At 37.6% G+C, this 16,037-nt stretch overlaps 1 protein-coding gene across 2 annotated transcripts in view; it reads right to left on the bottom strand.

Annotated features, from left to right (window-relative positions):
* Positions 1-16,037, bottom strand: part of SCFD2 (sec1 family domain containing 2) — a 175,221-nt gene that overhangs the window by 136,204 nt on the left and 22,980 nt on the right. The window contains exon 3 of one of the 2 annotated variants that reach the window (XM_048941775.1): positions 10,616-10,743. In XM_048941775.1, the coding sequence (XP_048797732.1) occupies positions 10,616-10,743 (128 nt within the window). The remainder of the gene's footprint in view (positions 1-10,615; positions 10,744-16,037) is intronic. The other variant, XM_048941776.1, reaches the window with a different exon arrangement.

The following is a 16,037-nucleotide window of genomic DNA, read 5'->3' as shown; positions in this document are numbered from 1 at the left end:
AGCAGCAAGGATAGAATTTAGTTATGACAATGGGGAAGGGAAGATAAAAGCAACTTAACATGGTAGAGCACGAGTGTATTACAGAATCAGAGCAGCACAGTAATATGCACAGAACATTCTACAATATTGTTACATTCCTGAAGCAACTGGTGTCCCAATAAAGAAAATGAAATTCCAAAATACAAAGAAAAAACACAGGCAAATAAAAGCGGCCACTCAAACGCTTGCTAGATGTAAAATATATACATATATATATATTTTTTAATATACTCACTGAGATTGTTTTAGATTTACTTATGAAGATATCATTCAGATAAGCCAAAATATAGACAACTGTTATATGATTTTAACTGAGTTTTAATTTGAGCTCATTTGGTTTAAACTGAATAAAAGGGAAATCCAATGAAAGTAAGATTAGGCATTGGGAAACACAGGGAAAAAAAACTAAGCGTGTTTAGAATGTATAAAGGAAATCAGATAAACAAAACATTTTACATACACAGTCTTTCTTATTTGGATAATAAAGAAAATAAGGATTTGGATTCCTCTGGCAATACACAATGATCAAGACATGAACCAATAAGTAAATTAATTATTCTGCCCTGGTTTTCATGCCACAGTGCAATACACAGTTGGAAAATGACCAGTGATTATGAGGTATTTTCAACAAAGTTGCCATATTAGAACTGAAAAAATACGCAGGTGAACTGAAGAAATTTCTGAAACAAATTGCACATAGAACAAATGGCCAATGACAAGACTGGTACTAAGTCTACCATATCAGTTGACCTGAAGACAAAAAAAGTCATTTATATTTAAGGAATGATGAAAAATAGCTTCCTTACAGGTTTGAAGGCATGAACATATTTAATGGGAGAAATACTAGAATCTGACTAAAGTAGTAAGAGTTTTTGAGTAGTACGAGTAGCTTGAGTGGAAAGGAAAGACTTAACTTCAAAAGTTGAACAAAAAGTTAACCAGACAAGCCACATAGACATGAAGACAACTCCACAGTACGACTTTTTTCCATCTTAAATTAACACTGCAGTCTATGTACTGTAATATAGGCATCACTTCAAGAAAACAATTATTTTTCAAGATAGATTTACCAGTAGGAGTAAATTTTTAAAATTCAGAGTCTCAAAGTGTGGGTTTTTTTTTAAACATAAAGACTTATGGATGAACAAGGTGTCTAAAGAGCAAAGGTCAAAAATACCAATGCACTCTCCCAAACATACAGTCCTTATTTTTTCATCTAACACTTAGTTAATTATCTCCACAGGGACAAGAAAACAAGTAAAGAGGAAAGTACATTTTGTGACCAATAGAATAAATAAGTGGATGCTTTTCCAAGACTACAGGAATCGCCAAATACACATAGCTTTAAACTTAGTTCAATCTAATGTGAGAGCACAGAGACTTTCATTGGCTGGAGCACTTTGCTAAGGTCCATTTCTCACTTGACAGAACCGTGATGAATAAGAAAATATCTTGGAATCCTCATATTCACAGACTAGCTGAAAAATTCCAGATAAATTGTTTTCCTCATCCATAATCTTAGGAATACAGATCTATCTCTCCCAGTAGCTTGCCTCTAATCATATCCAATGCCAGATACTTCTGAGGAGAGTAATAAGATCACAAAATCCATGAAGCAACAGTACTGCCAAGGGAGTTGGATATTTTGCAAACTAAGTGAGAGCAATTTAGTAGGACAGATGACGCCCCTTAAGCCTCCGTGTTGGTGTAATTTCCAGATGTTATTCTTACTAACTCAACATGTTTTTGTACTTCTTAGGAAGTTTCAGTAACACTCTTTAAGAGTAAGTACCATAAAAACAATTCAATCTTAGTTTTTGGTTAGTTATTTTCAAAAGTCACCCAGTTCTTAAATTGTTAATGAAGAAGAGAAGAACACCAACTACTCCCTAGCTTTCTGGAGAGATGAAAAGGGGGGATATTGTGTGGCTGACTTCTTCAGAGTAAAGCTCTGTACCCAGAGAGCACTAAACCTTGCAGTAGAACGAAAGCAGATGTGACAGGCTTATTTCTAGCAGCATATGCTCATCTCCCAAGAATACACACCACTTTGCTCTGGGTTTGATAGTCACCTGAAAGCCCCCTTCCCTCCTCAGTTGCAGGAGCACAGCATCCAACACAAAGGTTACAGGTACGAGTATAAACACTACGGTGATCTCAAGATAAGTCTGTCAGTCCAGAATTGACAGTGGCAGTACTCTGCTTCCTGCTTCCAGCAGGACTGTGATGCTTAATAGCAGCTATGGCTTGCTTTCCTTCCTCACTGGTCACTACTGATTCCCCTTCTTCCTCCCATCTTAGCAATAGCTGCAGTGCACAAACATTTGAGCTCAACCATTCTTCCCTCTCCGTTGCAGGCTTTCCAGTACCTGCAACGTTCCTATGCCTTCCAAGTTACTACAGATGGACAGATTTTCAGAGAAGCAGAGCCTCTCATCTGTCACACCTCTGAAAGCATGTACAGCAGTGGCTGTTAAAAGCATAGAAAGGTGAATTCTTGGATGAGGGAGAAATGTTCAGCACTGACAGCCAGGCAAGCAAAGCAATTGTCCTGCTCTAGTACAGCCTCACCTCGAGTACCATGTTCTTTTTTGGGCGCCACAGTACAGAAAAGACGTAAAGCTATTAGCTATCCAAAGGAGAGCTACAAAGACAGTGAAGGGTCTATAGGGCAAGGCATATGCAGAGCAGAGGAATTCCCTTGGTTTGCTAAGCCCAGAAAAGATCAGACTGAAAGGAGGCCTCATAGCCACCTACAGCTCCTCATAGAGAGGAGCAGAAGGGCAGCTCTGAGCTCTGCTCTCTGGTGACAGCAACAAGGCCCAAGGAAATGGCATAGAGCCATGTCATGGGAGGATCAGGCTAGATGTTAGGAAAAGGTTCTCCAACAGCGTGTGATGGGCATGGAACAGGCTCTCCAGGCTAGTGGTCATAGTCCCAAGTGCTAGAGTTCAGGATGCATTTGGACAACACTTTCAGATGTACGATTTGGATTTTGGGTAGTCCTGTGTGGAGCTGGGAGTTGGACTCCATGATCCTCGAAGGCATCTTCCAACTCATTATATACTATGATTCTATGATCCTAAGCTGCAGCATGGATAGACGAGGCCAGAGTGCATAGGAATATGAGGTGAGAGTGTCTGGTTCAAGAATGAAGCATCTAATATTTTTTACACCACTAAGCTGAAGGACAGACAGAACTAGAAAGCCTCTTCCTTCCACACATACATACACAGTACTGTGGCACCTGTTGCCAACACTGTTACCACTGACAAAAAAACAGACAAAAAAAACCCACGACAATAAAACAGAAACCATGCCCAAATATTAGATCTGTTACTACTCTCAAAATTATTTTATGTGCCATAAAACAAAGAAATCTGTTAGGTGGGAGAAATGTAACAAAAGCACTCTAAAAATAATATTTTTCAGTTCTAAGCATTTAAATGCAGATACCTAAGTATGGCCCACAGTTAGAATTTAACATTTATACATTGTCTATAATTTTATGTACCCCAGTATATTCAGAAGGCTTTGACAAACATGACCGATAACTTAGGTGTTTTAACATGGATTAGAAATTTTGCTTTTCAGTCATTCAGAGCTTTGTTTTTAAACTCATATCAGCTTAAATTCATTATTCTCCTCTTCCCCCTCCCACTTTTTTTTTTTAAATGCACTCTACCACTCATTTTCTTCTTTTTACTATTAGATCAGCATCAACAAAAAGTAACAACCACTGTTGACAGTGGACAGAGATATTTCCTACTTGCTCTTTCAAAAGTCAAAACAAATTTCAGAACTGTTTGAGTAAATAGGTGATGTCTGTCAGAATTAAGCATCTTATAGTAGCTATCTATATTAACTGAGTGCTATGTTGATAGTGGGAAGAACTGCCATTCCAGAGTTACTCAAATCTACTTCATCTTGACTAAACGCATATCATGATCACAAATGTTGCTTTATTCTTCACCTCTTTTACCACATCAATAAACACAGAACACTAGACCACATCCCAACCAAAGAGTCACCAGCTCTGAGAAACAGTAACCCTTGAAAATATCATAAAGAAACTTTAAATCTGCAAGTTTGGTTGCATCATCTCCCGGATGCCCTAAACCTCTCACAAAAAAAAAAAAAAAGACTTATTTGTCTTAAAATAATATGCCCAAAGGATTCCAGGTGGCTTGTACATGTCCTCATTTAGCACTAAGACATATGTTTTCAGACACTGAATACTTCATTGTGTTCTTGGCTTGTCGCCCCAGACAAAGGGAGGTTGTTGTTAATTGGTAGGTTAATCAGTAGATTATTTCTCTGATGATCTCTGGAAGACATCCATAGCTAAGAATACTCTAACAATCACTTTGGGTGGGAGGCAAATAAAAATAGATGGAAAACATGATGATGTATGAGTACATGCATATGTAAGTCAATATGTCTTTGTGTAACTAATTCTCCTTTGCAAGACTGAATCAAACTTACACAATTATGATGGAAAAACAGCACCGGGCAAGCCACCCAGTTTTACTGTATTGCCACGTTCCACTTAAAGTGCAACACTCAATGGTATATGCAAGCACACTGGCATATAATATATATTCTATTTAAATCCTTTGTCAGGCCGTCTTCTGTGATAGTTTGCTCCTTTAGTCCTACACCACTTCCAGCTAACTCAAATTTGTTCTCTTTCTTTCCTTTTGACTAGTTAGCACTTTTCTTAACATTAATTCTAAAGTCCTGTCTGTCATCTTGTAGGATGCACAAAACATAGTACTTAGTACAGAATCCACAATTGCCACAGAGATTCAGCAAAACCTTGGTGCCACATGGCTTTGTTGCATGCCAAGGACATTGCAACTGGTGTTTCCCCACCCCAGATCCAGGAACTCTCTTGCTTGGCTAAAATAGTCATTATGGTTGATCTAAAAAAAAAAAAGAACTGAATAAATCTTAGCAGAGAACAGAAGACAGCAATTTAACTGCTCCTTTCAGGGAGCTGCATCACTATTCAGTAACTTACAAATGCTTTACCTTTATGTGTGTATATACATACATATGTACAAATATAATCAGCTTGTTTCTACATAGCAGGATCTAACTGTACACCTACTACTAACAGACCGTCAAAAACTTAAAGAAGCATTTCAGCTTTTCCTGAGCAATTTGGTTTATTCAATGCAAAAGTTGTTTATTTAGACAAATGTTAGAAACACTGCTCAATACAGATTCCAGACAATTAAGTACTGTAACTTACAACATCTCCCAAAACAATACCAGTTACCAATTTCAGTAAACAAAAACCAAAACATCAGTAAGCCATTTTATCTATTCAAAAGCTGACTAATTCTTGTGACTTGCCTCAACACCTATTTCTTATTCAGACACCTATAATTTACAGCTTACGCAAATAAAATTAAATTATTATTTTCCCAACATTTTTCCCATTATATTTTAAAACAATTAAATATTAATTAGATCAAAGGACAACCTACATCACTCTCAATGGCAATTATTTGATCTGACTCTAATATTTCAAAACGTATATTAAGAATAATCTTAAGTGATCACGTGATGAGTCATGGCCTGGATGCTCTTAAAAACAGTCATTTAGAAATCTTTGACAAGGCTTTTATGGCACGGCTACATCATGAGCAATGTTTCATTTCTGTGACAACGCATGAAGCATGCCCTCTACTGAATTGGACACACTTGCAAGTAAATGATATTTAAATCTATAAGCTCTTTAATACAACAAAGTAATTTCCTTTTCACTTAAGGATATATATATTGTAAATGGACATTGTTATTGATTTTTTATGTTAAAGTCTTGTTTCAAAAGACAAAAAAAACAAAAAGAGTTTACCTGTACATTAATGTTTCCTTCTGCTGAAAGAAAGACCAGACTGAAGTAGCTTTAAACAACGTTTAAACAACGCTTGTATTAAGACAAAAAGGTTTCACAAACTGGATACATGATTGGCAGTATTACATTAGCAAAGAATATAAACAGTGAAATGATATATTTGCAAAAGCAACACATTTGTTTTCTTCTAAATTTTTAAGAATTATCTTCAAATTTAATCACAATCAGACACAGAAGGAGACCTGGCCACAAGTTAAATGTGTTTGAGTTTATTGTCTATAACAAAAAAGAAAATGAAACAAAACAAACCAAAAGGAGACTTTATTCAAAAATTCCAGACACATAGAAAGAATACTGTGACCACAATCCCCACATATATATTAAAAAAAATAATAATGCCAAATGTCAGCCAAATAGTTCTGCATCCATGTCCAAGTGTAATTTAATCAAAGATAACATACTACCAAAATATTTCTGCTCCACACCACTGCACAGGGTTTTGTGCTTCACTTCTATCTACTGACTGCAGATGGCACACTTTGTGGGCTTGAATCATTTACCCATCTTACACCACTGCATTTGTACAGTTTAAATGGAAAGAAACAAAAAGGCCTTTATTCTAATAACAAGCTCTCATGTAATAGCACACAGCACGTTGTTTCTGTTGCTATACCAGTGTTTCAACTTTCAGTCTCCATGCCAGTAAAGAAACACAATAAAAGAATTCAGGCTTGACCAAAGTTTACCGTGTTCTTTCCAAACAGAAGAGCAAGGGTGTTTCTAAAACCACAGAACATCTGCAGCAAACTTTTTATTATTGCCAAAGACTACGCTAACAGCAAAGCTTTCAAGAGGAGATTCACAGATGATCCCGTTCAGAAGACAATGAAGATATGCACTGCACTTATGATGATGGGAACTGGAAGTAGAGGAGTGGAAAAAACAACAGTATTTCTGCTGTACTGCTAATCAGGCTGCTGCTCAGAGCAGAACTCCTTGCAGACCCTCAGTTTAAGAGCCAAGTATAAGCAATCCCTTTACTGTCTCACTTGAATCACTATAAATCTCACCAGGATGCCATTACAACGATCTGAAATTTCTTCCAAAGATCTTTACAAAAACAAACTTAATTTTTTCAATAAAATAAAATGTCACTGTTTTCATTATGCCAAAGTATTTTAATACATCTTTATTTAAGCAGACTTCTAGCAAAGGACAGCTCCACCTACTGTTTACATGTAAACACACTGTCAAAACAGGGAACTATGGATAGCTGAAAGGGTTAGGGCTGTTTCTAAGACTTAGATTTATCAAAAACATGCCCACAATAAGCAACACCAAGCAAATACTGCACAAAAGTCAGTACTGACAGCATTAGTAAACTCCAAAGGAAACTTCATCTTTAAATATCATTTATGTATGACATAAGTATGGTATGTACTTCTTAAGAAGCGATCTGCATGTAGCATAATAGTTTTTATGCTGGTTGAAATTCTGAACAGTGCTTTGCCTGTCTTCTCCAAGTTTGACCTCAGAAAACAAAATACACCATGTAGATAGAGAGATCAGGTTTTGTTCCCTATGAAAACAGCAGAGTAGCTTCATGGATATGATCACTTTTTTCTTTGTATTTCTCTGTGATTCCATTTTCCAAGACTTCTTTGAAGGAAAAAAGGTTTTTACTGCCAGTAAACAGTTCTGAACAGCTTACTCATCAATGTCATTCATTAAATTTTGTAATGGCGATGCAGTTCTTTCACTCACAAACTGAAATGACACAAAACTCTTGCTTTTCTTATATATAAATAAAAAAAGGGAAAATAAAACACATGCAATTCTGTCTTGAACGTCATACAAGAACACTTAATTGCCCACCTGAAAACCTAAGACTGTTTCAGCATAAGAAAAATTGCAGTTTGTTTATAAATGCCACAGAGATAGTATTACATTTTAATCTGCTCCAAGAGTCCATCCACAGACTTCTCCACAAAATGTTGCCAACTCTGCATTTCCTATTTTCAGCCAACTTTTTTCTGCATTAAACTATTTTGAAATAGTTGACAGGACTTCCAGACTTTACCCACCACTGCTTTGGTAGATACAACTAATATAAGGAATATGTAAATCAAGAGCACCTGAAACCAGCAGTTCAATCTGCTTGGATTAAAAAAATACAGTCTGAATTGTTGATTTCCTTCCTCAGAACTTATCTATCCAGCTCTGCTGTCATTAAAGGAAGACAGGAGAGTTCTCCATAGCCTAGAAGAGATATCTGTGGGAAATGGGAGAAGATGATTTGCCCTCTTCAACAGCGGGTCTCTTCAAGAAAGCAAATGCTTAAACTGTGGATCCTCCCCCAGTTGGTAAACCTCCTGCCACGTGCAACAAAGCATGGAAAGAGCAAATCAGAACCATACATCCACTATTTACAGGAAAAGCATGGCAAGCACAGGCCATCAAAACCCAGAAAGCAATAGAATTTAATTTGCTCCAAAAAATACTGAAACAGTATAGGATTGGGTTTCTCATTGCTGCAAAGGACTCCTGCTCTTCCAGCATCACACATGATACAGCTTTCAGCCAGGTGGCCACTGCAGGAGGGCCCAGCTACACCAAATGGAACTTAAAGCTTTGTTTTCAAATGTAATTCACTCCTTATTTCCAGGGGAAAGCCAGAAAAAGAAAAAAAAAAAAGAAAGAAAAAAAACAGCAGCAAGGAAAACACTCTGATACAACTGGTCTTAGTAAAGAGAGTAAGAAGGAATTCTTATTCTAGAAAACTGATTTGTGACACTTAATATTAGGGCCATACAAGACTCAGAAAATGCTCCAAGTATTGGGAAAACCAGTGTGCAATCAAGGTTATGCAAAGCCTGAGGTAAACTCAAAACAACTCAAGTAAAAGCAGAATAGGAACACTGAAAGCATTTCCCCTCTTTCAGCCAGCGCTGCCTCCTAACACAGTCACAGCGGAAGCAGCCTTTCAATTAAACACAACAGCCAGAACTAGAGCAGTCCACAGAACAGTCTGTCTTCTCAGCAAAAGAATTCACTGATAGTCAACTTCATTTCCAGCTTTTCTGACAGGTTTAAGATGTTCTGTTGCATGACAGATGAGTAATGAACATTAATGATGTAGATCTGCTCTAATACATCATTCTTTAACATGTGTCACCAGACAAAGTGACATCTTGATGTGAATTTCAATTAAAAAATTAACTATGTTAGAATGAATTATGACTCCAACATAAAATAAGCAATTCACAAAGCAAAATTTCTATAGTGATTACTAAGTTACTAATTACTAATATTAATAATACTAATACTTTAACCTATATTGCATCCTCCAAACAAAAGTAAGTCTTAAAAATGATAGCATCATAAGTTTGTTTCATCACCACCCATGAGATGTTTTTACATAGCACTACATGGAGTCAGCTTACATCACACATTTAGGCTGCCACTAGATGAGTACCAGTTAACATGATTAAGAACCACGGTTATTGCAGCCATGAATGGATACCATACGAAGAGGCCACATGGAAAGGGTGGCTGATCTAGTCATCCACACAGAGAGTTGAAGGTGGTTGACAGATTATGTCACAGAGATCAGAAGCAATTACTTTTAAGAAAAGGTTGAATTCCAACAACAGTATTTTTTTTTTTCCAGAGGCATATGAAATGTAAAGACATTTAATGTTACTACAGTGAATAATCAGACACATTATCAGAGAAAGTTTAAAGACAATTTTATCCTTTACCGTACTCCCCTCCTTTAGGTTAATTTGCAATAACACTCTCAGAGCTGCTCCTTTTCCATTTTTTCCATTTCTTTGGAAGAGTTTACAGAATTACTGATTACACATCTAGCATTTCTGATTAATAATCTAATAAACGTATGCTCTAGGTATTTGCAATATATGAAATGTTGTAGCTGTTAAGAGTTCACAAGTTGGCTGTACATCTAATTTCTCCACAGTATCTTGGCAGTAGACACTGGAGTCTGAGATAAATGCCTATTACTCTTATTCCATAAGAAAAAAAAATAAGATATAGAGCCATATCATTGTTTTAATAAGCCTAACTTTACAGTAGTTCTTGCATTTCACTAAGTATAGCCTATAATTAGAATAATACACTAAAAAATATTGAAAGTAATTATTGATATTCAATATTTCTAATATTTTGAAGAATTTAGGTGTATCAGGTTTAAAAAGTGCCCAGACATGGTTTTCAGCTTAAACTCTCTTGATCCAGGCAGCCTCATTTCATATAAGCCTTGCTACCTAGATAACGTAATTAGACACAAGATCTGTACAAATTTCATTAGGCCAGTAGCTACATAAACCTTCTGCTTGCCAAGGATGGGTATCCTGCTGATTTCTTAAGAATACCCAAATTCTCATTCTTTACAGAACAAAGGCAAGCAACAATGCCAAACAACTGCACGCCTTTAAAATCCTTCATAGAACTCCAATGCTTCACAACTGTTTTCAATCTTATTATTGTCACCGCATTTAAAACATGACACCTGAGCTCTAGCAAACATTTTCTTCCCATTTCTGTATGAGGAAGATTCTGTAGCATCACAGTGCACACCTCAAATCTGAAGGTGGACACAGGCTTTTCCCAAAAGGGTTAAATGGAAGAAGAGCAGCTGTCACCTTCTATGTTACTACTGTACAGAGAAGGGTATGCCATGCTACTCACCCATGCTCATTTTAATGGGTAAATTTTCTCTGCTTGCTGCCTCCACCAGGTGTCTCCTGGCCTCCATCACAGCTTCCTTCTGTTTAAGGTTCATGAAGGACTCCCAGAGAGCCTTGGCAGCTGGACTGCTATTAGAAAATGACAGGGTTACACTAAACACTGCTGGAATAATGGAATAAGCTTAAGATAACATTTATATTTTAAGATGGGTGCTTCTATTTAGCAACTCTTCTGAGGTGGGCAGGGCACAAGCAAAAGTAATGCAATATAAAAGCTTGTTTTTATTTAGCAAAACAGTCACTACAGTTTTACAATAAAACATCTAGAATTTCTTGCTACCAATTTTAAGGCGTAAGAGTCCACACATAATAAACCAAAATAAGCATGTTAGCTCCTGTGTAAGTACTACTGTTCAACCAGGGGAATATAAAAAACAGTCCAAAGTTCTTCAGTTATCAAAATGCTATGCAAAGTATGGTCTACAGACGGGCTGTGACTTCCCTGCAAGAGTGTAAAGCTCCAAAGCAATACTTCCAGTGCTGGAGGCTGTTGGTGTGATTTGATGAGCTACCACCACACTGGGTTTCATGGATTCTCCTTACATATATTGAATAATCCACAGGAGAATGTAACTGTTGTTACAGTTTCTGTATTTACAGATTTCCTTTTTACTGCTGCTGTTGCTGATCTTAAGACAGATGCACATCAATTTGTGTGGCTCATCTGCATTCATTACTCTGTCAGTGTTCTGTTTCATCCAGGACACTGCATTTCTTGTTTTTGTGAATGAATTCAGTGTTTCCTCTGGAAGGGGGAGGAGAAGGGAGGAAAAACCCTCGCCTGAAGCTAAAGTTAATTGGGATTAACTGTGTTGAATTTTTTTCCCCCTTAGGAAAACCTCCCTTGTTTTCACCCCAGGAGGCATTTAACTCCTGAATACGTTTTTTTTATGTAATTCATAACATGCTTATAAACATGCCAAAACAGAATCTGTTTCACAGAACCCCCTGCCCCCAACTCATTTGCTACCTGTTAAAGAGAAGCTGTACGCATGCTGCATTGCAATGGCATGGCTGTAATGCATAGTTATGTTCAGCAATGTGTGCAATAGCAATCACACAAAACCTTTAAAAAGTGAATTTAGTAAAGCAGGAAAGCACCCTGTGCAGCAGAATCCTGAAAAAAGCAGACCAGGGGATCAGATAACATAACCTAGTGTTACATTTCTTCAATACAGTCTCTTTAAAGTAATGGATCCTTGGGTATGTTGTTTTTACAGACTCTACATACGCAGTCATCCTGACTCAGTCCCACTCACCCAGCATCACTGCTATCTCAGCCTGCTGACCCTGTTCACATTGCACCTACAGGGCATGCCTCACTGTCATTTACAAGCATGCCTGAAGTTTACATTGCAAGAGGCCACCTCTTTGCTTGTTAACTAATCCCTTCCTGATCACGCAGTTCCAAATCCAGAGATTACACTGATCAAGAATCAGGTCTAAAACAGCAGGAATCTCATTTTTAAAATACTTTTGTTCCCATTTGAAAAAAATATTTTCTGTTCTCCAACCTTTTAGCCCATTCTCCTTTACTAATTCTTTTCATCACCATAAATACAAGTGGAGTCTCACATAAGCACATGGGCTGACTTTCAAAACAAACAACAGAAACTGAAACAAAAGCGCCCCAGATTTTGCACAAGTTTTTAGTGTCTCATTTTTTCTCACTCATATACTTTATAGAAACACTTAGCAAATGTTGAAGTATGGTTAGCTCAGCATGAGAAACATCTATACGCTTCAGTAAGCCAGAAACACAACATTGTGAGGATGCACCACTTCTCTGCCTGTCCTTGCCTGCTGCTCTCCCTTCCTTGCCAGGGGCTGGTGAGCCCCATCTATTTAGACTACAAGGGCTCTGAAAGAAGTGTGCACATCCATGTGTAGTCCCTACTACAAGACCCTCTTTTGGCTGGTCCATGTGCTACTTCTATAAACAATAATAAAGATCAAAATATTTTAAGTTATAAGAACAACTCATGCTCAGGCACTAAAAATTCTGGGGGAAGCAGGTTTGCTTTTTGTTTAGTAAGCTTTTATAGATTCTAGATTTTCTAGTCCAACTCCCATACAATGAGCAGGGACACCTACAGCTAGATGAGGCTGCTCAGAGCCCTGTCCAGCTTGACCTTGAGCAACTCCAGGAACAGGGCATCCACAGCTTTTCTGGGAAACCTGTGCCAGTGCCTGACCACCCTAGTGATAAAAATCTTCTTCCTTCTATCTAAACCTAAATCTCCTCTCTGTCAGTTTGAAACCATTTCCTCTTGTCCTGTCACAACAGACCCTGTTCAAGAGTCTGTCCCCTTCTTTCTTACAGCCCACCTTTAGACACTGAAAGGCTGCTATGATGTCTCCCAGAGAGTTCTGTCCTCTAGGTTGAACAGCCCCAGCTCTCTCAGACAGTGCTCATATGGAAAGCACTCCAACATAGAATCATAGAATAGAATCACAGAATCATTTGGGTTGGAAAAGACCCCAAGGATCATCAAGTTCCAAACCCCCTGCCACAGGCAGGGCCACCAATCTACAGATCTGGTACTAGACCAGGTTGCCTAGGGCCCCATTCAACTTGGTCCTGAACACTCCCAAGGGAGGTGTTCATCCCTTGGATCATTTTGGTGGCCCTCCTCTAGATGCGCTCGAACAGGTCCATGTCTCTTCTGTACTGAGGACTCCACATCTGGTTGTGGTACTCCAGATGAGATCTCACCAGTGCAGAGTACAGAGGTAGGATCATCTCCCTTACCCTGCTGGTCACACTTTTTGATGCAGTCCAGGATATGGTTGGCTTTCTGGGCTATGAAGGCACATTGCTGATTCACATTCAGTTTGTCATCTACCAGTACGCCCCCCTTTTTTTTTTTTTTGGCAGGGCTGTTCTCTATCCTTACATCTGTACTGATAGTTGGGGGTGCCACAATCCAGGTGCAAAGCCTTGTGCTTGGATCTGTTGAACCTCATGAGGTTCTCCTGGCCCTACTGCTCAAGTCTGTCTAGGTCTTTCTGAATGGCCTATCCCTCAGGTACGTCAACCACACCACACAGTTTGGTGTCATCCACAAGCGCTGAGGTCACACATGATCCCACAATTCCTCTTCCTCTAACCCCAGAGTTTTTCCTTTAGAGCCAAAGATCTAGGTTTACATGATCCCTGAGGGTTGCTTTTCCACATGATAAAAAGCCAAGTTGTTGTATAGTCTAAAAGCAGATGAGGCCCAACCATGCTCATGTATGCTTGGATCTCTGTGTAATTCATCCAGTTTCTGATGACATTTTTCTTCCTACTGCTTTGGAGAATACCTTGCAGTTTAGGTATACTATGTAGTGTAACACATAATTAGCACAAGATATTTATATATAATGTATATTCTATGCTATACGTAACATATATGTAATGTTCTACATCAATTTGAAATCTAAATGGAAAGCTAAGTAAAAATCTGAAGAGAAAGTAGACCAAGCACATTTGAAGTCTGGCTCCTTCAAAATAAATACATAAATATTTTACATATATATATATTTTAATATAAACAGTGAATATATATAATATCTATATCATATATATATATTCACTTTCTATGTCTAAAAAGTAAACTACAAGTCTTTAAGAATAGCAAATTCCATTGATAAAAATTTCACACTTAGAAAAATAATTCCATCACCAACTGAAGAATTCACCTTGTGCCTGCACCTAGAATTGTCGAAGTACTGTTTTTTGTCATCAACCATACAATAAGCAGCAGTTTTTCCATAAAAAAAGAAGATATTTGTGTACACAGTTGCCTTAGAGTAGTGAAAACTAGAAAAATACAGAAGCACTTCTCATTAGACAACTCCATCCATGGTACATAGCTTAAGGAGCCTCTACCTCAAAGCTCCTCAGGATTTTGAGACATGCCTGTAGGCTGATAGAGGCTCTATTAGTAGCTTGGCATAAAGATGGAACGCTGATTATCCCATGTTACTTTAGTGGTGGAACAAATATTAGAAAACACTATGGCATACAGTAAATGCCAACTAGAGTTTGCTGGTCTAAATGCAATCTTTATATAACACTTGTTAAATAGTGACTCACGGGAACGGCCCAGTGAAGTTCAAAACAGACAAAGGAATGAGTGGAGAAAAAGGTATATTCCTTGAGTCAAAAATGCCTGACTTCAAAATGAAACTGCTAAAACACGGATTGTTTATTCACACAAGATCCACTTAAAAGCAGCTGCATTTTTGTAAGGAACAAATCTGAATCAGCACTGATGCTCTGAAAAAAAATCAGTTTTATGTCTGCTACTGAGAACACTTTTTCCAGTTCCTCTCTCTTACACTTTCACAGAAAAACCTTTGCTTGCCCATTCTTTAATTTCATTAGCAACAAGAAATGAATGACTGTTGGGAATGGGTTACAAGTACACAGTAAAGAGCTCTGGGACTGCTGCTTGCTTGGTCTGAGGAGTAACCAAAGAATTTTCCTCGGAAACATTATCTTATCTTCCCCTTTCGGTGAGACATTTGTCGGTTACTGCTTTTCAGTTCTTGTCATACTATCCTTCCTCTCCTCTTTTTCCCCATCTGCAGTTCCTGTGCTTAAGTCCAAATCCGAAAACATTGATGCTGTAATCAGTGATTTCTATGAGATCCAGTACCCCAGTTCAAATTCCTCTTTCCCACTGCATTCCTTTACTTCCCAGGCATTGCTATTTATTGTTTTTATGTGTTATCTAGTGAACCATTGCACTCAGGAAGTAGTTTTTTGAAGTTACGTCTATTTATATATATCTATGTATACGTATGTATTACACATTACAAAACCTTTGTCTAAATCATACTGCCTTGCTTGAGAAAAAATTACATTTACACTACAATACAATCAGGAACTCTAAATCACACTACAAAATATCTTCACAACAAAAGGTAAGTATGACAATAAACACTTATGTGAATCTCTACTATAAAATGTTTTGCAAACCTGACAATGAAAAGAGAGTACTCAAACTTTGGGGCCTCAGCTATTAATCAGTTTCACCAATAAATTCTCAGTTTCACTCAAAGAGTTTGATACCCTACTTTTTCCTACCACCATTGTCATAATAACTTCACCAATCAGCCATCTCAGCAAATAAAATACAGTAAGAACAGGTATGGTAGATATCTTGTGGTGAGACTGAAAATTTATTAAACAAAAACAATGTTTTTATCCAGAGATAAGGCTGTATTCTCTCAAAACCCCTGTAAGAACTAACTAAAGTATTTGATATGCAGAGAGCAAAGTTTGATAGACATCTGATAATTTCTACCTTCCCCTCACACATAAACATTACAGTTTTAATGAGCCACTTATTGTACTACACTTAATTAAAATT

This window comes from Lagopus muta, chromosome 4 (genome assembly GCF_023343835.1).
Source record: "Lagopus muta isolate bLagMut1 chromosome 4, bLagMut1 primary, whole genome shotgun sequence".
In the NCBI taxonomy this organism is placed as follows: domain Eukaryota; kingdom Metazoa; phylum Chordata; class Aves; order Galliformes; family Phasianidae; genus Lagopus; species Lagopus muta.
Note: the sequence above shows the minus strand (reverse complement) of the source record. Positions and strands in the feature narration are given on the sequence as shown.